The 22,936-nt window shown below is 38.9% G+C and overlaps 1 protein-coding gene across 5 annotated transcripts in view; it reads left to right on the forward strand.

Moving 5' to 3' along the window:
* Nucleotides 1-22,936, forward strand: part of NTN4 (netrin 4) — a 130,083-nt gene that overhangs the window by 35,344 nt on the left and 71,803 nt on the right. For 4 of the 5 annotated variants that reach the window (XM_027542117.1, XM_027542114.1, XM_027542116.1 and 1 more), the window contains exon 3: nucleotides 14,726-15,004. The exons of the other annotated variant lie outside the window; for it this stretch is intronic. In XM_027542117.1, the coding sequence (XP_027397918.1) occupies nucleotides 14,726-15,004 (279 nt within the window). The remainder of the gene's footprint in view (nucleotides 1-14,725; nucleotides 15,005-22,936) is intronic. 5 annotated transcript variants of the gene reach the window in all.

Genomic DNA, 22,936 nt, shown 5'->3' on the forward strand with positions numbered 1-22,936 from the left:
ACTCTTGCCTGGAAAATCCCATGGATGAAGGATCCTGGTAGGTTGCAGTCCATGGGGTCGCTAGGAGTAGGACACGACTGAGGGACTTCACTTTCACTTTTCACTTTCATGCATTGGAGAAGGAAATGGCAACCCACTCCAGTATTCTTGCCTGGAGAATCCCAGGGACGGGGGAGCCTGGTGGGCTGCCGTCTATGGGGTCGCACAGAGTCGGACACGACTGAAGCGACTTAGCAGCAGCAGCAGCAGCAGTAGAGAAGCTCCAATTATGTCTCTCCCTTGGTCACCTACTTAAGACTTTTAATTATTCTATAACCAAACAAAGTTTGTTGTAATAGTAATAACATTGAACTTGGAATCCAACAACCTGGGTTCAAATACTGGCTCTGCCACTTCTAGCTAGGTGAATTTCTATGTCTGAAAAATGGCAATGAATAATACCAACCATAGGTTTACTGCAAGGATGAAGTGAGGTAAATAAAGGTGAAAGCAGTGTGTGACATGTGAATTATTATTAAGTATGAGTATCATCTTTTTAAAAATATGTGTTAACTCTTTGGACTCTGGTAGCTTAAAAGGTAAATAAAATGCCTACAATGTGAGAGATCCAGGTTTGATCCCTGGGTTGGGAAGGTCCCCTGGAGAAGGAAATGGTTATCCACTCCAGTATTCTTGCCTGGAAAATTCCATGGGAAGCAGTGCCTGGCAGGCTACAGTCCATGGGGTCACAAAGAGTCGGACATGACTAAGCGACTTATATGTGGCAAGCATCGGCTATGTACTGGTGGAGAAGCAAACACGGCCCTCTGCACTCATGGGGCTCACAGTCTAGAGAGGAATATAAGCAATTAAAATAGACACAGTAGTGTGAAGTCTGCAAGAAATAACAGGTGCTTGAAGTAGCATATGAGAACATCTCATCTAAACTTACAGTGGAGAGGAATGGTGAAGAAAGATGCGGAAGATGATACCTAAAAGATAGGTAACCAGTTGGCCAAGGAAGGAAGGGGAGTCAAGCAGTGGGTGACAGTGGCCAAAAAAAAAAAAAAAAAAAGTAAAAAGGATTCCAGGCAGTGAAATATTATGGGCCAAGTCTGGGAAGGGGAAGGGAGAGAGACCATGGGGCTCTCTAGGAACAGAAAGGAGTTCAATATGATTGGCGTATACAAAACTGAGTACAAAGAGGGAGCAAGAGTTGGAAGGGACAGGCAGTGAAAGCAGAGAGGTCACGTATGCAATTTCCAGCATAGATGAGGCAAACAGAAGGCATTGATGACCCGAGATGAGGCAGAGGGTATTCCAGACTGTAGACTGACTGTGTTGCCAGGAAACAGAAGGGAAAGACTGGGAAGTTACTCAGGTTGACATACAGCCCTCATCTGAAGGGCCTATCATGAATCCTAGCCACTGGGCTGCTCAGTCCCAAAGAAGGTAGATTGACAAAAACAAGGCAGGTCCCTAATAAAAAGCTATTCACCAATCAATTTTATTTATAAAGAGCAGTGATTTTTCAAAATGTTTCTATATCTGATATCTTTTAAAACATCTTCCCTGCATCCCTGTGAGCCAATCAAGAGTAAGTATTGTTACTTTTATGAAGGTTATAGTTAGTCATATCCATTAAAAAAAAGGTGGCACAGTTGGTCCCATCCATTATGAGGATGACAAGTGGGATAAATCATATATAAAATTCTCCTTAATCTTGAATTTAAAATTTAACTTTAATTCAGGAATGGCTGGCTGCCAAACAAGTATAAAGTGGGATATATTGGAAAACTCATGAGATTAGAATCAGGAAACTGGGTGCTAGTTTTAGCTTGGTCATAAACCTGTTTACTGACCTTTGGTAAATCACTTTAAGCAGTCTGCACCTCGATTTCCTCTCGTCAGACTAGATCATCTGTTGCTAAGGACTCTTCTGACACTCAGATCCCAAGACTCCAACTACTGAGGGCAAAGGAAAAGCTAGCATTCCAAATGTATTGGAGAATGTTTTAAAATTTATTTTTAGCCCCAGTCTTTATTTTTATTTTGATCTTCTGTCTTGTTTCTTGTTTCTCCTTGCAGTTCTGTCATTTCCCTTCCCCCTGAAGATATTTAAGAAGCTGCCTTTTCATCATTTTAAAACTGTAAATATGTCCTTGAAACATGCAAAGAGCCTTTTGTGTACTTACAAATCGAGGTTATTATCGTACAAGTAAGTCACTTGAGTGCACTGCATTCCTCAGCTTGCTCCACTGAGAGGTTTATTAGGTTATATTGTCCTATCTTAGAAGAACTAGTTGAGTAGATAAAACTCTCCCACTTTAAAAGGTGGGCTATCTGATGAAACAGGGTGCTTAATGCTCCAGAGTGTAAGCAAAAGGATTTTGGCACTGCCCAAAGACAGACACACTTCTCTAACACAAGTAGGTGCTCCACTTAAAGTGGCACAGTCAAGGACAAATGTTCTAAAATTAACCCAACCAGCTGCTGTGCCACAGACACCCACCTGTTAATTATGCTGTCTGCTCCTTGTCCAGCCTTCTTTCCCCTTGAAACCAGAACTCCACTCACTGCAACCCTTAAGAGGCCTGAAACTTCACATACTTTCCCAAAGATTACCTACCCAGGACAACAGAGAGCTGGTTTCAAAAATATATTAGGGTACAGGTACTCAAAGAATCTTTCAGCTTTCCATCTCAGATTCCTAAAATGTCAGCTTACACGGTGCCAGCAACTAGTTTCAGAAGCCAGGTGACATAAAGCCTTCCTTGTTTGTGTGGTGACAATACAAAACTAGAGTGTGTGAATCCCACTAAATTTTAGGAACTTTTTAAGTAGGAGAGTTTGCAGTCTCGCTTGAGGAACAGTAAAAATGAAGACAGATATATTAGTTTCTATGTTTAGATCTTAAGGTGTGTCATCAACCTAACAATAAACAGAACAGTTGTCAATGTGTAGTAATGAGATTCAAATGAATTAAACAGATGCAATTTCTAAAGAACTGGTAAACATGAAACAAACAACTTGAAGCAAACACATGAAAAAAAATGACCTGAAACACACGAAACAAATGCTTTATAATGCAGTTGGAAATATCTCTCCACATAGATGTCATTCTGTAGAGCTGGGAAGAAGTGTGATTATTTTTCTAATATATATATACAGTTAGTTTTTATGGTAGAGGTGTTTTATCTTTTTATTAAATTATGTTAGGCAAAAGTACCAGGGATTCCCTTTCTAAATGTGTTGTCATTCTTGCAGTTGATGTAAATTTATTACTGAAAATACATTATTCAAATTTGGCACTCAGAAAGTATTTTAATATTGATTATAGTGAATCCTTTTTTTAATAAGGTAAAAATTTTAGGTAGTGTAAGACTAACAAACAACTAAGGTATTTTTAAGATGATAAACTTTCTTGTGAAGTACTATGTGCTTAGTATGTTCTTTTATGAATAAAATTCACATTATATAAATAAAATTTTTATATCTATATTATTATTCTTAAATCAGAAAATTTAAGCCTGTTTTAACATGATCCTAATTAACACACTCTTTCAGTAGTATTATTAATCTGTCAGACAGTATTAGATGGGAATACAAAGATGCATCAAAGCATGATATAAACTTAAAAATATAAAGTAGAAGATTATAATAAGTCACATAAACTGTAAAGAATGTTATAATGAGGATTTTCCTGTCTTTTAAAATATACAAATTACCAAAACAGATTTACTGAATAAACTTACAAAGTTCAGATGCTTATGTTTTCAATTCTTTGTATTTCTTAGTTTGATATGCCCCATAAAAAAACAAGTTTTCAAGCCTTTTTATCTACTAAATGTTCCAAGTATGGTTCCCGCACTTCTAAAATTTCAATGTATAATTTCCATGATAGCTTTATACAAAACTAAGGACTTAGTTCAATTATCATTTTTTAAATTATATTTTATACAATTAAACTCTCTTGGTTCTTTAGACTTCAGCTCACAGCTAAGATGCAATGACAAGAATCAGACTAATCCTGCTGCCTGAAACAACTAAAAAAATGGACAAAATATATGACACAAATGTTTTCAGGTATTGGACATCAAGCAGCAGGTCCCTGATGGTATTGGACATCCCAGTGGTCCCTGAAGAGAGCAGTAGCAAATGAGGTGAACTCTATGATTGCCCTAGCTTATTGCCTAGAGTTTCCAGGCTGGGGCACAGGAAAGAGGAACTGAGGAGAAGCCTAATAGATTTCCTGAATTAAAGAGCTGAGAGTTTGAGAAGACCAAGGAGGCAGAGTTTGCAGAGTGGAGCACCAGAAACAACAACAACAACAAAAACGGCTGCACTGGGGGAGACTTCCAGGGATCTACAAACGGTCCCCCTCAAGTCTTCAGCAGAGTACCAATCAACACATGTGTTTAAGAAACCTACTTGAGGGCAGACAAGGAACCACCTTAAAGGACAGAGGGAACAAATCCTTAGAGATCACACAGGACCAGGATTAGTCAGCCACAGTGGAAAACTTTATAATTCAACCTTGTAATGCATCAGTAGAATAATTAGAAGGGTATTGCCTGAATGAAAGGACAGAACTAGCCTGATACTAAAAAATGCAGTGGTCCCACCTAACAAAACTTAAAAGCTATTTAAACTTCAAGCTATTTCCAAGTAATTGCATCCCAGAAAAGAGCTCAAGAATTAAAAAGAAAAAAAAAAAATCCAGCCATCAATAAGGTAAAACTCACAATGTCTGGCAGCCAATGAAGCCATGCAAAAAAGCAGGAAAATACAACCTATGATGAGTAGAAAAGTAAACAGAAACAGATCCAGAAGTGACACAAATAAATGATAGGGGTAGTAGTCATGGACATTAATACGATTATAACTGTATTCCTTATGTTTAAGAATGTAGAGGAAAGACTGACCATGTTAAGTGGAGCATGGAAAATATGGCAGAAATCCCAGTTCAACATCCACTGTTGAAAAACACAATGTCTCAGATGAAAAATACATGGAATGGGATTAGTAGGTTAGACCTACAGATAAGTAGATTTGTGAAGTTCAATACATGGCAGTAGCAATGGTCCAGTATGAAACACAGGGAGAAAAAACGCAGATAAATAAATAAATCATCAGTTTAAATAAATAAATCAGTGAGCTGTGGAACAACTTCAAAAAGCAGAAAAATAAATAACTCAGCAATTTAAAAAAATAAATAAATCAGGGAGCTGTAGTACATGAATAAGTTGGTATCCATGAAGGAGAGGAGAGGAACAGAAAACAATTTAAGGAATAATGGATGAAGTTTTTCTAAATTTGATTGTACTATAAATCCATAGATCCAACAAACCTTAAACAAACAAGTATAACAAACCTTAGACACATGAAATGGAAGAAAACTGCCCCAGGGCACATCATAATCAAGTAGTTTAACGATGAATAGCAAAGAGAAAAACTTAAAAGCAGCCAGAGGGGGACAAAAAAATAACACATTTATGTACAAAAGAATGAATACAAGAATGGCAGCTTTTGTACAGAAACAATACAAGCCAAAAGATAGTTAAGCAGAATCCTGAAAGTATTGACAGGAAAAAAAAAAAAAAGTTAACCTAAACTTCTATGCCTGGCAAAAATATCTTTCAAAAATGAAGAAGAAATAGACTTTTTCAGGCATGAAAAGGCAACCAGCAGACCTGCATTACAGGAAATTTTAAAAAGAAATCCTTCAGGCAGAAGGATATCTAGATAAAGGAATAGTAAAGAATGAAGGTCATCAAAAAGGGAAAATAGGTGGCTACATGTAAAATACTTTTTTCTTATTTTTAAAATCTCTTTAAAAGATAATTGACTTTTTAGAGGAAAAGTATTACCAATATGTGGTGGAGATTATAATATATATAGAAGTCAGATGCATGACCACAGTGACACAGGTTGAAGGGAGGAAAGGGAGTACACTATTATATTTCTTATACTGTTTGTGAGGTAGTAAATATTACTTAAAGATAGACTGTGCTAAGTTAAAGATGTATACTATAAATCCTAAGGCAATTACTATTTTTTTAAAAAGAGTTATAACTAATAAAAATGGAAATTATAAAAGGACCCTAAAATGTTCAATCTAATGGAAAATATAAAAAGAAGGGGGACAGAATATAAAGCAAAAACCAAGATGGTAGATTAAACACAATGCGTATCATATTACATTTAAAAGGCTTAAACACTCCAATTAAAGGCAGAGATTATGAAATTGAATATAGATTTTCAAAAGACATAATCATGCTGCTTATATGAAATCCATTTTAAATATTAAGATGTAAATAATTTAAAGGGAGAAGAGTGGAAAAAGATAAGTGCTGAGACTAATCAAAAGCTTCTGATAGTGGCTATATTATTATCAGACAAAGTAAATTTCAGATCAAAGAATATTGCCAGGGATAAAGAGGGACTTCTCATACTGATTAAGGAGCCAGTTCATCAAGAGAACATAACAACCCTAAATGTTTATGCACCTAATAAAAAGGCTTCAAATGAGTGTGGCAAACATTGCAAGAAGGAATAGATAAACTGATCGTTATAGTTGGAGACTTCTACAACTTTCTCACTGAAATTGATATAATAAGTAGAGAAAATCATGATATAACAAGTAGGGAAAAGAATATAGATGATTTGAATTACATTATCAACCAACTTGATGTAATTAACATTTATGTAACACTTCACCAACAACAGTAGAATATAAATCTTTTCAAGGGCATTTATCAAGATAAGTCATATACTGGGTCATAAGACAGGTACCAAGAAATATAAAAATATTTAAATCATACAAAGTTTATTCTCTGATCACAAAGGAATTACTTAGAAATCAATTATAGGAAGGTATCTTGGAAATCCCCAAATATTTGGAAATTACACATTTTTGAATAACCCATGGGTCAAAGAAGACATAGAAAGGAAAATTATAAAGCATTTCTGCTGAATTATAAATGGAAATACAGCATAGAAAAATTTATGAGCTGCAACTAATGAAGCACTTAGGGGAAAAGGTCTCAAAACAATGATCTACAGTTCTATCAAGAAACTAGTAAAAGAAAATGAAACCCAAAGGAAGCAGAAAAAAGTAATAAAGGTAAAAGCAAAACTAAGGGGATTCCCTGGTGGTTTAGTGGTAAAGTATCCACCTGTCACATCACTTCATGGGAAATATATGGGGAAACAGTGGAAACAGTGTCAGACTTTATTTTGGGGGGCTCCAAAATCACTGCAGATGGTGACTGCAGCCATGAAATTAAAAGACGCTTGCTCCTTGGAAGGAAAGTTATGACCAACCTAGACAGCATATTCAAAAGCAGAGACATTACTTTGTCAACAAAGGTCCGTCTAGTCAAGGCTATGGTTTTTCCTGTTGTCATGTATGGATGTGAGAGTTGGACTTGAAGAAGGCTGAGCACCGAAGAATTGATGCTTTTGAACTGTGGTGTTGGAGAAGACTCTTGAGAGTCCCTTGGACTACAAGGAGATCCAACCAGTCCATTCTGAAGGAGATCAGCCCTGGGATGTCCTTGGAAGGAATGATGCTAAAGCTGAAACTCCAGTCCTTTGGCCACCTCATGCGAAGAGTTGACTCATTGGAAAAGACTCTGATGCTGGGAGGGATTGGGGGCAGGAGGAGAAGGGGACGACAGAGGATGAGATGGTTGGATTTCATCACCGACTCAACGGACATGAGTTTGGGTGAACTCCGGGAGTTGGTGATAGACAGGGAGGCCTGGTGTCCTGCGATTCATGGGGTCGCAAAGAGTTGGACACGACTGAGCAACTGATCTGATCTGATCTGATCCACCTGTCAGTGCAGAAGGTATGGGTTGGATCCCTGATCTGGGAAGATCCCACATGCCTTGGAGCAACTAAGCCCAAGCACCACAACTATTGAGCCTGTCTGTGTTCTAGAGCCTGGGAGCCACAACTACAAAGCCCATGTGCTGCAACTCCTGAAACCTGCCCAACCTAGAGCCCATGCTTCACAGCAAGAGAAGCCACAGCAACTAAAGAGTAGCGCCCGCTCGCCACAACTAGAGAAAAGCCCGAGCAGCAATGAAGCCCCAGCACAGCCAAAAATAAATTAAAAAAAATTTTTTTTGTTTTTAAAAAGCAAAAGCGAAATACAGAAATAAAGAAAATCATTGAAACCAAAAGCTCTTTTGAGAACATGAAGCTATCTAGGTTTTCAAAAACCATTAAATAACAATTGCAGTTATGATCCTGAAGCTTCTATTTTTGGTAAATAAAAAAAACTAGACCAGAAACCATGGGAAATATCTAGTATTTGTATGTGTTTGGGTCCTTGCTCATGCCTGCCTGATTTGTTTTCTGAAGAACATGAAAGATCTTGTGTGCTACTGAAGGGAAAGAATCTATGAAACCACTTGAAATGTACTACCTATATTTTTACATAGGTATTTATACAAATATGTGTGTTCACATACTCCTCATCAGGAGTGCAGAACTTGTGGTAAGACCATCTTGCTTTCTTTATTTTTCTAAACCCTATTCCCTATTTGGCTTCTCCTTTTTAAAAAATGCTATTTGGAGAAATCAGTCATTCATTTATTCATTCAACTTAATTATGAAATGCTACAATTTGCCAAAGACTGTGGGACATGCTGGGGGACACAGCTGTTAACCAGACAAACAGGATCCTTGCCCACTGAGCAGAGTCTAATGTGGGATACAGACAAGTAAATAAGCAATAACAATGTACTAGTGTAAAAATGCCATCATGGGAAGAACAAGTGCCAGAGGAGTCCATGGAATGGGTAATCAGCTTGGACCTGAAATATTCCTCAAACTAGCAGCTAAAAAGGTTTTTTTTTTTTTTTAATGTGATAACTAAGTTTCTTGAAGTATTATTCTACACAGGCAATACAGTTTTAGGTATAAAACAGTATGTAAATTATGAGTTCAGAATGGAAAGAATTCCTTGACTATTATATACCTAATATTACTCTACTACTTATTTTGTCCACACTGTGTTGGTACTCTGTTGAAATTTCTGAGTATAAATAGAATGCTATGTAAATGTATAGAATGCCATTTTTAAACTAATTCTCAGTATTATTTAGAGTTTTTTGTAAGTATTCTAGAAAAGAAAGAACATGTAGGTGATTCTACCCTGTTTAGAAGATCTCTTTGTTTTAGTAGAGCATGAGAAATGGCAGAGCCTAAGCCAAGAATCCAGATCCTTAGGCAAAGTTTGAGGCATTCCAGGCTTAGAGAAGTGAGGCAAGACTGAGAAATGTCAAGATTCCAAAGATTAGGTAAGAAAGGGTACATGATTCATTCAAGAAGCTCTGATAGGTTTTGAAACTATAACTCTTGATTTTCACATTTGGAAATGTGTCAAGATATTATTATAAACTCCCATATTCTAGCTATAACATTGTACTTTGTAATGAGTTATACTGAAAAGCTGGAAACAATGATACCAGCCTGGCTGAATAAATTGTGTCATAGTCACACAATGGAACGCTAAGCAGTTTTTAAAATTATGTGGCAGTGATTCTCAAATGTTATTGTGCTTCAGAACCACCTGGAAGGCTTGTTGAAACACAGATTGCTGGGCTCCATCTCCAGAGTTTTTGATTTGTCAATCTGGTGTAGGGCCCAAGAATTTGCATTTTGAACAAGTTCCCAGGTTGTTACTGATGATAGTGGTCTAGGAGGCCACACTTTGAGAACAACTGATGTAGAGTTATTTTTAATGATTTGGAAGAATATTCACAAGGTTTTGCAAATTTGAACCAAAGTTTTTACATTATACTCTGTATGTATACATATAGAAGTTCAGATGGAAAAATATTATCAAGCTGGCATCCCTGGTTGTCTTCCACGTGGATCAGATTGTAGGTTTTTAATGTTTTCTACACTTTGAGTGACAGATTTTCCTGTAATGAGCATAGTATAATCACTAAAACATAATCAAATTTCTTAGTTAAAAAGATAAGATCATGAGTGATAGTTGCTCAGTTGTGTCAACTCTTTGTAACCCCATGGACTGTAACTGGCCAGGCTCCTTTGTCCATGGAATTCTCCAGGAAAAAATACTGGAGTGGTAGCCATTCCCTTCTCCAGGGGATCTTCCCAACCCAGGGATTGAACCAGGGTTTCCTGCATTGCAGGCAGATTCTTTACCATCTGAGTCACCTGGGAAGCCTAAGATCATGAAGTCCTGGCCAATAGCACCAACAAGCTGGAAACATTGAATTGGGCTGGATCCTCATCCCCCTCTGGCTTTTTAACGATGTCTTGTTAGGAGTGCATCTTCAGAAGCAATCACAGACAGAGGAACAGCGATGGCCCCTGTGTATACATCCAGTTCCTGATGGGAACAAAGACACAAGAGGCTGATGTTATATGGAGAGCTTCTACACTTTTTCTTCCTTCATTTTAGTAGTGCCATACAAGCTTCTTCTGTGGATGTTTTAAGAAAAACTGGGTGGGACCCAAAAGGCGACCTGCCAGAAGTTTGAAGCATCTGGATTGGCACACTCTCTGTTTCCTGGTGCAGGGTAGATCCATTTCCCAGGGTATCAGATTAAGGCGTCTCCTTTCTAGAAAAAAAGATTTCATGGTTTAAATTCCCGTTGACTTTTGTGTCTGTGGCACTCTGCTGTCTCCTTTCCAGCATGCAGCCTCGGGGGTCACAATGCCCGTTCCCTGCTGATATCAGCGTGCCAACTGTGGTGTCATGCACACCAAGCACAGAGCCACCATTCAGCTTCCACAGTCTGGGTTCAGGAAGCAAAATAGCCTCTGAGTTCCTACAAACCTTGACAGATCTTCCTGTAGTCTTGCATGTGCTGAACAATTCTCACGGGGAGGGAGAGAGAGGGAACTAGGGTAAATGTCAAGGGTGAAAATGTGCCAGGAGCAGAGAGAGCAAACACAGTTGCCACCAATGTTCAGGAAAAGGATGGGTGGGTGACGGTGTAGTATGCAAAGACTTTTCAGTGGAACACATTTACTTAGCATTGGTTACCCTTTTCCATGTCCTTGCACCACTGGTTAATAAATTGGGAGGTAGCCACATCACTGATCTTATTTAGAGCAAGAGTTCTTCACAAGTGTCTAACATAATGCCAGTGTTTGAGAGTCATATGGAAAATAAACCCTATGTAAATCTCACAATGAAGTCACTGTTTTTTAAAATTTTTTTAATGATTGGAAATATAAAACCATGTTATGTTTAGTCTGTTGTTCAAAGAAAAAGACATTCATTCTTTTAAAAAAATATTTGTTTACTTGGCTGAGCCTGGTCTTAGTTGCGGCACATGGGATCCTATTCCCTGATCAGGAAGGGAACCCAGGTCCCATTCACTGGGAGCACGTCTTACCCACTAGACCCCTAGGGAAGTCTCAAAAGATATTAGTTTTATATTGACTTTCAAATAGGTGACATATTATTTGTTGGAAAACTTTAGTTGATAATGTGTTGCTTTCTGCCACCTTACATGTGAATGAAGGGGACAGACTATTGTTTAAGACACAGCTTTCTTAAGTTTTGCAAGTTCAAAATTAGCTACATACTGGTTAATAATTCATTATTTATAACTATTGCTTTAATATAACTTACCTGTTCCCTTCTGGTGCTGTGACATGAATTCAGTATGTGAATTTGTTTATGACCCTATAGAAGGAAGTTATTTGAAATTCTCATCTGTTATTTGAATGCTGAGAACAATGTTATAATTAATCAATTTATTTACCAAAAATTTATTGAATACCAGGCCTTGTTCTGTGCCAGGCACTGTCCTGAGATACATCAGTGACTCTCCTCAAGAAGTTCACATTCTAGGGAACTGGAATTCCCTGGCAGTCCAGTGGTTAAGACTCCACGCTGCCACTGCAGGGGGCATGGGTTTGATCCCTGGTCAGGGAACTAAAATTCTGTATGTCTTGTGGTGCAGCCAAAAAAAAAAAAAAAAAACAAGTTTATATTCTATATTGAAAAGACTACTAGTAAAACATTAAACAACTACAACTATAATGTGCAGGTAGTAATAGCACTAAGATAAAAAATAAAGCAGGGCCATTATAAGGACTTTGTATTTTATTCTGAGAGAAATGGGAGGTCTTTGGGTGGGTGTGGATTTAAGCAAGGGACATGGTCCAATTTCTGTTAGTGAAGAATCACTCTGGCTGCTGGATGGAGAATTGGCTAGAGGAGGTCTAGTGTCCATTGAATTAACACCTTGCCTTAAGTTATATTTCACTGAGGACAGTTCTGTACCAGTAGATCTGGAAATCTGATCCTACACAGTAGAGTCTTGTCTTTTCATACTTTCCATGCAAAATTGATTTGTAAAATGAAATTTTTCTATCCAAAGTATTCCTTAAAGAAAAAAATTTTTTCCCCTGGAAAGTCACTTTTACATACATTCTTTCTAAATGGGAGTTTATCCAAAGTTTACTTTTTAATAATTTATTTCATAGTATAGTCAGCTCTCTGTATCCACAGGATTCATATCTGTGGATTTGGAGGACCAACTAAGGGATTTGAGCATTTGCAAAATTTGGTATTGGGGCGGGGGCAGTGCTGGAACCAGTCCTCCTGAATACCAAGGGATGGCTGTATGTGGTTATCAAAATATTTCTGTTTTTTTGTAAATAAGGTTTTGACATTTTTTTTTTAAAGCCAAGAGATGTTTAAGAATTTTTCAGAGGAGCTTTGTGTTTCTTACTATATAAATCAATGAGATTGACTGAGGTTTTGTCTGTTTTGTTTAACTGCATGATGAGGGGTAATTCATCATGAGTGTTGAGGCAACTCATGCATGAGTGTTGCCTTCCTTCTAATAATCCTTCATGTTACATTATATTTATATTCACTAGTTTCAACAGGCAGTGATTTCCTTCTCCACCAGTCTCTACTCCAAAGTAACAGGTCCACTAGAGAATTTTACACCACCCCACCCCAAGGCCCATGTTATTACCCCTATATAAGGTATAGACTCCTTCGCATGCCCTTCTGAGCCTTCCTCCCTCTGGTTTTCCTCCCTCCCTCCTAACACCTTAAATTGCCTATAGAATCTATAACCTATCTATAACCTAAACAATAAAAAAAATCATTGCTTAATTATACCTTGCTTTTCACCAAAAGTGCTGTTAACTAACTCAATCAGGTTTATTACTTACTGCATTGGATTTAAATGCTGCTGCTAAGTCACTTCAGTTGTGTCCGACTCTGTGAGACCCCATAGACGGCAGCCCACCAGGCTCCCCCGTCCCTGGGATTCTCCAGGCAAGAATACTGGAGTGCATTGCCATTTCCTTCTCCAATGCATGAAAGTGCAAAGTGAAAGTGAAGTTCCTCAGTCGTGTCCAATTCCTAGCGACCCCAAGGACTGTAGCCTACCAGGCTCCTCTCTCCATGGGATTTTCCAGGCAAGAGTACTGGAATGGGTTGTCATTGCCTCCTCTGTATTTAAATGACTTTTGACTAACTTCAGAAATCAGATCCATTCTCAAAGGGTTGTATATTTACTGCCAGTAAAAATATTGTGGCTTCCCTGGTAGCTTAGACGGTAAAGAGTCTGCCTGCAATGAGGGGAGACCTGGGTTTGATCCCTGGGTTGGGAAGATTCCCTGGAGAAAGAAATGGCAACCCACTCCAGTATTCTTGCTTGGAAAATCCCATGGACAGAGGAGCCTGGAAGGCTACAATCCATGAAATCATAGAGAGTCAGACACAACTGAGTGACTTCACTTTTGGGCTTCCCTGGTAGCTCAGATGGTAAAGCATCTGCCTGCAATGCAGGAGACCTGAGTTCAATCCCTGGGTTGGGAAGATTCCCTGGAAAAGGAAATGGCAACTTACTCCAATATTCTTGCCTGGAGAATTCCATGCACAGAGAAGCTTGGTGGGCTACAGTCCATGGGGTTGCAGAGTTGGACATGACTGAGTGACTAACACACAAAAATATTCCAAATATATGCCACAGGCTTGCCAGGCAGATCCAGAAAAGGAGGACCAAAAATATTTCTAGTGGAAGTGGCCTCAGTTAATAACTGATGAGCCTTTGAAAAGGTCATACCTCATTTACAAATATAAGTACCTGGATCTTTATTATTTTGCAGTCTCTCCCTAACTGGTCTTCTTGCTTCTGTTCTTTACTCTTTGTAATCCACCCTCCTCACAAAAGTAAGTTCCCTTTCTTAAAAATGCAAATCAGATCACATCGCTTCTCTGCCTATTACCTTCCAGTGGCTTCCCACTACAGTTAGAATGACTCTACCATGGCCTTTAAAGGGCGCTGTATTCATAATCTGTCATACAAGAGCTCTCTCCTCCTCTCTGAACACTGTCCCCTTGTCCCCTGGACTCTGGTCACACTGATCTTGTTGTTCTTCCTTGAATAAGCCAAGCTTGATTCTACTTAAAGGTCTTTAAACTGGCTGTTCCTTCTGCCTGGAAGGCTCTTCTCTCAAGATCTTTGTATGGCTGCCTTTATCCCAAGAGTCAGGTTTCTGCTGTTACTCAGTTTATACTTCTGCATCCAAACAGGCAGCACATCTGTTCCTTGAAATAATAGGGCAGCTCTTCCCCAGATGGAATCAAGGTCTGAAACCCTCTTATCTTATCATTTGTAGATGATGAAAGGTATAAAGCAAAGCAGGACTACACGGGGCGGGAGAGTTCAGGGTTTGCACACAGTCCTGTATATGCACCGCGTTTTCTTTTTCTTTACAGGTTATTTTCAGAGCTTTGTCACCACCGAATGATATGGAGAACCCTTACGGTGCCAAGGTGCAGGAGCAGCTGAAGATCACCAACCTCCGTGTGCAGCTGCTAAAACGACAGTCTTGTCCCTGTCAGAGAAACCACTTGAATGCAGAGCCTCAACATTTTACCCACTATGCAATCTATGATTTCATTGTTAAGGGCAGCTGCTTCTGTAACGGCCATGCTGACCAGTGCATACCTATTGATGGCTTCAGACCTGTCAAGGCCCCTGGAGCATTCCACGTGGTATGTAAAACAAGTCCTCACTTATGAAAAAAATCCTTAGTCTAAATTCTCTTACAGTGAGTCTATGCTTGCATAGTGCTTCTTCTTTCTTCCTCTGATGATTCACTCCTCCAACTCCATGGTCATCCCAGGATGTGCCTATTAACTTGGGTTTTTTGTTGTTTTTTTTTAATCTTCCATTTTTGAATTATAAATAGTCAAGCATGATAACCAGATTCCTTGGAAAACATTCATGCCAGATTTTAGTACTATGACCTTCAGATATAAAGTGTAAGGTGAGCAGTAGGAGAGGTTAACATAATCATATTTGTGGCATTATCACATGGAAACCAGCTTTGACAGTAAATGGGTACTATTGTTAAATGGATTTTAGAGTGTAAAAAATAAGAACCTTAGTTTAACTCCTGGTATCTTCTGCTTGCCAGCCAGTAGAATGAATAATAACTTTCCTCTCTTAAGAGTGGCCTCTCACCCTAAGGCAGACTTAAATGCTCTTTCCTCTAGGCTCACACTTCTCATTGCACTTTCCTGTGAACTTTTACTCGTTTGCCTCTCCTAGGAGGACAGGCACTGTGTGATCTTTGTATTCTCAGGATCTATTGTGTTACCTGAGCCAGAAGAAGGTGTTCAGCAGGTATTTGGTTGAATGATAGCACCATAGGAATAGGGAGAGGATGTAAATTACTGTCACCATTTGTCCTCACCTCATCTTCTTCCAAAAAAGACACAGAGTGTCTCAGACAGCAAGTACCATTTGGGATTCATGTGGAGGCATGAATGGAGAATAGGGAAATAGGAGAGCATTCTAATTCTTTAATTTTATATTTTCTTCTGATACTTCTAATCAAACCAAATCAAAAATAAAAGGCTTCAGAATATCCTTACTTTGTTACCTAAAGCATTGACATACACATTTGTCTTCTTTCTACCAGCCCTGATATAGGATAGGGCCACCAGAGACCATGAACCAGTTAGCCAGCCTGATTATCTTGTTAGCTGGGCTGAGTTGGCAGGGTGCAGAGTAGCACTGGGGTAACTGAAATGATTAGGACAGCAGCCAGGAAGTAACAAGAATAGAAATAATGCTATTACTTCGAAGTGAATCTAGGGTTCCCAAGTGGAAGAAAGTACAATATTCATTCAACAAACATGTACTAGTTTCTACTCATTAATGGGTTTTTGAATCAATATTGTTTCAAATAAATGATGAAATTATTTTTTATACCTAAGTTAATTGGGTTCAGGTATTAGTCAAATAGAAAGTAACCTAGATATTCTGGAGACGTGTCAACCAGACTGAAAACAGGTCTGTATGAGGTAAGATGTTAGTAACTTTCTGCCATTATATTTAGGTGCATTAGTGAAAGGAGAGCCTGCAGGCTGCAATGTATTGGGTGTTTGTGTCCCCACCCCCAAATTCTGTTGAGCCCTTAGTTCTAGTGTGATGGTACATAGAGATGGAGCCTTTGAGAAGTGATTAGGTCATGAGAGTGGAGCCCTCATGAATGGGACTAGTGCCCTGAGAAGAAGAAGCCAGACAGCTTGCTAGCTTCTCCTTCTGTCCTGTGAGGACACAGTGAACAGTCTGCAACTTGGAAGAAAGCTTTCACCAGTACCTGACCAGGCTGACACCTGGGTCTCAGACGTTCAGCCTTCAAAACTCTGAGAAGTAAATCTCTGTCTTTTATAATCCACCCAGTCTATAGTACTTGCTTCTAGCAGCCCAAACAGACTACGACACTGGCCTCTTGTTTCAACTGTCTCTTGTAACCTGAGCCTTACAGGATAATTTCAGGGTAGAGTCCTGAGGACGGATACAAGCTTAGAGGCCCCCAAAACATGAGTGGCACAGAATAGGCCACATTTGATTTGTCTCATGACCTATGAGACAACCTGAATGACTCTGATCAACCAAACTAAATTACTAGAGTTCTCAAGAGCCTTATAAAGCATTCATGGGTATGCATTTAAAAGCAATAGCTTCTTTCTTTCTTTCTTTTTTTTTAAAGTAAATCTTCTGAATATAAACTTTCAAGTTGGCAGATTATCTCTGCCAATCCTATGCCAATTCTAGCAACATTTTCTAAGGCTGAAGAGAAAATCCCGGAAGTTTTTATTATATATTCTGGGTATTTGCAAGTACACTGTCTAGAGTGAGAGCCACTGAGAGCCACTGAGAGGGGTGTCTTGCATATGCTTCTCACTCAATAGCAGCAATCCCATCACTGTCTCCTGTGCCTGGGATAAGCTGGTCAAGATACGAAGCCTGGTAAACTGCAAACTGAAGACCAATCATATCAGCCCCCCAGACTACCTGACCACTGTGACTATCTCTCCAGAGGGATCCCTCTGTGCTTCTGAGGGCAAGGACAGCCAGGCCTAGCTGTGGCCCCTCAATAAAAGCAAGCATCTTTATACACTAGCCGGTAGGGACATCATCAATTCCCAGTGCTTCAGCCTCAGCCACTGCTGCCCCAGAGCCACTGCAGGCCTCAATATCCAGATTTGAAGTAAGATGTTATCGGTACCAGCAGCAAGGCAGAGCCACCTCAGTGCCCCTTTCTGACCTGGTCTGCTGATGGCAGAAGTCTTAAAGTACAACCATTCTATATAATCTTCAGCCAGATGATCAAGGGCTTTGCCAGTGGTGATGGTAACAAGGATGTCTGGGCTGTGCAGCACTTCATGAAAGAGGGCATTCGTGTTTATCTCTGCCAGTCCTATGCCAAGAACGTTACATAGTCCTATGCCTATGTAAGTCCTATGCTTATACGTGAGCATGTGGGAGCCTTCACTATGATTCGACAAAGATGCCAATGGAGCCAAAAGGGTGGAATTGCACTTGAAGATCTTGATCCACCCTGTGTATTCTCAGTGGAGTCCTGATTGCCTTAATCCCGAGACCAGCCCAGATTTGCAAAAAACAATGGTTGCAAGAAATTAAAGGCATGGCCAACTGTGTCATTAGCACTCAGATTCAACTTGCCTCCAGCCTCAAGAAAGAGGGCTTCTCACACAATGGGCGGCACATCCCTGACCAAACTGGCAAGTTTCATTTCACAGGTCTAACACCCACCTAAGTAGGTGGAGTGGCCAACCAAGGAATTCTCCATCTACATGACAAAGTCAGCCACATCTCTGTGGCAAGGGACACAGGCAACTAGGCTGCCTCTCTCATGACAGCCACCAGGTCACTCAGTGAGTTCCCTGATGAGAGAAAACAGAGAAAACCTTGTCTTCAGCCTCTGAGCTCATGAGATTCACAAGGAGGATAAAGGAGGGTGGATGGTGGTAAGTGAATCATTTCTTTCAACCACAGTGCTAACACTCAGCAGTGTTTCTCAAAAAAGAACGTATAGTGAAATGGGGCAGAAACATTGGTGGCTTTGTGGCTCTAAACTAAATTCTTCCCCATCTTTATATTTACAGCTTTTCTCTTAAGAATTTACATGTGTAAGAAAGTCGGAGCCCCCCAAAACCTGCCCATCACTCCACTGTAATATTTTGGAAACTTTAAAGGAAGCACTCTATGGTGTTGGGGGTTCCTTTGTGGCCTGTATTAGAGGCTTCGTGAGAAGCCCTAGTTCTGACATTAATGGTCAGCCTGTTTGTCCTCCTATAGCTGAGGGGTTTTATTAATAGACCATATTATAGAAATCATGTTCTATGAAAAACAGCAAGTCTGCTGCCACTGCAGCAAGAAAATTTTCCTTAAGGAAATGAGATCAGTGTCTACCTTACACAGTTATTGTGAGGCTTAAAAACGGGGTAGCCAGTGCCTGACATTCGGTAGCCACTATTTACATCACTATTGTTATCTTGTATTGTCTTTTCTACCACTTCTCTTACAGACACTTCTTTCCCAATAACAACAAGAATAAATCATAGAGTAGGTGCTTTTTGCAGAGAAGGCAATGGCACCACACTCCAGTACTCTTCCCTGGAAAATCCCATGGATGGAGGAGCCTGGTAGGCTGTAGTCCATGGCGTCGCTAAGAGTCGGACACAACTGAGCGACTTCCTTTTCACTTTCATGCATTGGAGAAGGCAATAGCAACCCATTCCAGTGTTCTTGCTTGGAGAATCCCAGGGGCAGGGGAGCCTGGTGGGCTGCTGTCTATGGGGTCGCACAGAGTCGGACACTGCTGCTGATGCAACTTAGCAGCAGCAGCAGCAGGGGTGTTATGTCACGGAAAATGGTACTTTGATTCCAGCCTGCTGGGATCCCAGAAATGATGTGGCAGGGAGATCTTAAGCTTTTTCTCTGTGCAGCTGGGGAGGACTGATTTAGTTCCCTTTTTCCTAGCAGTTGGCGATTTTACAGCTGTGGGATGATGGATGGTAATAAGAAGGAACATGGAATGTTTCATTGTTTTACTAAAATACCATTCACTGGATAACACACAGGCCTTAGAATGCTGTGGAGAATTGTTTAAATGCCTTGAGTTACACTAAGGTTAAGGCGGATTTTTCTTTTGTAACCAGAAACTCTTTTTTATAAGAGTTTTGACTAATGTGTTCTAAATCTGAAGGTAAACATCAAAACTTGTGGAACCATAGAGTGAGGTTTGAGAAAGATATTACTTAGCTACTAGCTATGTAAGTCAGGTAGCAGAATCATTCATATAACGTCATTACAAACATTGTTCTCCCTCTGAATCTGAAGACTTTTATTCACATATTTATATTTGTATCTCTTATATGTCATATTTTATAAATTCAGGACAGATTTAAGGCCATAGTTTTATATTCTTTTTAAAAATTCTTTGCCGTACTGTGAATATGTATTAATTTGAAAGCTCTTGGCTCTTCAAGATATTAAGGCAAAGAACATAGGTTTTAAAAACAATAAGGTTATTAAATAAGAATATTCAAAATGTTAACATATTTTTATAGCAAACATACATGTATATTTGGAAATGAACATTTGTAAATTAGTGTCAGGTCTGAGTTCTCAGCAGAGAAAAAAATAATTATCATGGATTATAAACACTACTACTAACAGTTACCACTTACTGTGTGCCGGGTTTCGTGCTGTCATGTTACAGGTGTTATTGAATTTAATCTTCACAATAACTGGGTGGAGTGTCGTCATCACTTTGTTTCTTAGATGAGGAACTGAGGCTTGGGAATGTTAACTGACTTCCCAAAGGTTAATGAAGAGTAGAGCTCAGGTTAAATTCATCGTCCATCCTTTTTTGTTGTTTTTGTACTGTAAAAATTTAATCTATACAGGGTTGATAATATGTCAAGAACAGAGTAAAAAAGAGCATAGACAGGACATGAGGGCAAGAGAGGTGGAGGTAGACTCAAGTAATTAATAATCATCATGGATCATGGAATCTAAACCAAGCAAAGGGAATTCTCTGGTGGTCTAGTGGTTAGGACTCTGTGCTTTTATCGCAGAAGATGCAGGTCAGTGTGGCATGGCTAAAAAATAAAAAATAAATAAATAAACTGAGTAATGACATAAGAGAGCAAAGACTATTTCCACCACCAAAAGCTCTTAATTTTTACATTTTATAAAGCCCGTTCCCATGCATTTTTTCCCCCTTGATCCTTACTACAATTCTGGAAGATGAGCATTGTCAATACTGTTTCACAGATAAGGGAAACTGAGGTACAGAGAGATTAATTTACCTGCTTATCGTCACAGTGGTAGTAATTTCTACATTCAGAGTTCTTTTTACTGTACCCCACCTCTACCCTCAATATGCTACCAAGGAAAAAGCTTTCACTAAAGAGACTCTTTTCATAGGAATAGGTAATCTATCCAAGTCATCTGCATTTTAATGTTGAATCTGAAATTATCATTGGTTCTGTCTTCTCTTCTATTCATTAGTGAAATGGTCCAAAGGCAAGAAAGAGTAAAAACAAGTCTGGAAAATCTACAAAGAAAATAATTTAGAAGTACCTATCTTTTGGAGTGTGTGACTCATCTTTGTTGAGTATCTTTGGTTTTACTAGAAAGAGGGCTTTCTGGACCTACCATTCTTTACTTCCATCTCCAGCCCTAAATCATTTTCACAGCTAATGAAAGGCAGCAGCAACCTCACACCCTTGATGCGTCACATGGAGGAATGGGTAATCCTATCACCAACGGGGACACAATGTTGTTCCTAAAATTAACAAAATAGAAACTGCCAACTTGACACAGTTAGTGTGAGACTATTCTCAACTCATTTCAAAATCTTAATGTTCTTATTTCAGTGTTCCTATGTTAGTATGGTATAGCTTTGCCAGTAGTCCCTTGGCAATGAGTAACTACAGATACAATAATAGAAGGTGTACAGAATGTTCTTTATACTTCATTCCTACCTTGTGTTTCCTAGTAGCAGGACAAGTCAGGAAAATATGTTCATGGTTGGAAATTGTTGGTGTTTTGACCATAAGACTGCAAATGAATCTAGCCTTATTTTCCCTCTAAACAGTAAGACATACTCTATTTTAATGGCAAACGTTGCCTAAGATTACTCTTTTTATTTGACGATTAGGAAACCAGAAGACTTAAGAACTAGAAGTGTTACAAAATAATTTTTGCACTCAGGAAAGCAATTCCCTGTGAAGTTCCTTTCAAAGGTTCCCCAGAACATTTAAGTATTTGTTTATGGGCTTTGGACTGCTTAACAGAGAGGTTAAAGGATAAAAATACTGGAAAGCTAAGATGTTAGTGTGAGAGCTGACATCTCTGAAAATAAAATACAAGCCAATAGGAAAATAAGGTTGATTCTCCAAATACTATATTTTGTACATTCAACTTTTCATGAATATGCTTTGAAGAAAATGAATCACATGTATATTTAGGTCAAATTTTGAGTATTGTAAAGGTACAAAAATGAGTTTAACATATCACTTTGCAAATTTTCTTAAGACTAATTCCTTTTCAGTGCTGTAGCATTTGGAAGGTCCATCTCATAGATAGTTGGAAGCCTAGATCAGATCTGTGTGTCTGGAAAGCCTAGTCTCCCTGTTCAATTGTTAGTATAATGGAGTGAGTGGAGGGTGAAGCTACATGGAAAGAAGCTGAAGTTACAGATATCTGACTTCTGGTTCACAACCCCAGGTCTCGTATCTCTGTGGTATTTCACTTGTGTCTTGCCAATTTTGTAAGAGCTGGAAATGTACTTCAATTTGTCTTAAAACAATTACATTCAGTGGAAGATAAGTTGTAATTTAAGTCCTGTTCCCTCTTATGAGGTGAATTTTAGTGACCAAACATACAAAGTTAAAATACACACACATACACATGTGTGTGTATGTATATGTATATATATATTCATATATATAATATATGAATATATAATATATGAATATATACAATATATGATATAATATATATAATAATTATTCCACAAGGTGGAGAAACTTCAGAGTCATTTCAAATAGTGAGAACAGCAAAGTGTCTAAGTCTTAGCATTCAAAACCTTAATACTATAACTGGAACTACAGTCATATTATATCTTAGCAATGTAAATATTTAATGGAATGAAATAGTACACATGTGGGGGTATAGAAACAGTATGCTGCTAAGTCACTTCAGTTGTGTCCGACTCTGTGTGACCCCATAGACGGCAGCCCACCAGGCTCCCCCATCCCTGGGATTCTCCAGGCAAGAACACTGGAGTGGGTTGCCATTTCCTTCTCCAATGCATGAAAGTGAAAAGTGAAAGTGAGGTCGCTCAATCATATCCGACCCTCAGCGACTCCATGGACTGCAGCCTTCCAGGCTCCTCCGTCCATGGGATTTTCCAGACAAGAGTACTGGAGTGGGGTGCCATTGCCTTCTCCATAGAAACAGTATAGTATTAGTTAATTCTTAATAAGATGAAATTTTGGTATCTTTAAAACTCTTTGCTCTAGCTATCTAGATAGAAAAAGCAGAGAAAATTATGGCTTCAAAAACTACAATATATTGTAGTTTCAAAAACTACA

This window comes from Bos indicus x Bos taurus, chromosome 5, assembly GCF_003369695.1.
Source record: "Bos indicus x Bos taurus breed Angus x Brahman F1 hybrid chromosome 5, Bos_hybrid_MaternalHap_v2.0, whole genome shotgun sequence".
NCBI classification, from domain to species: Eukaryota; Metazoa; Chordata; class Mammalia; order Artiodactyla; family Bovidae; genus Bos; species Bos indicus x Bos taurus.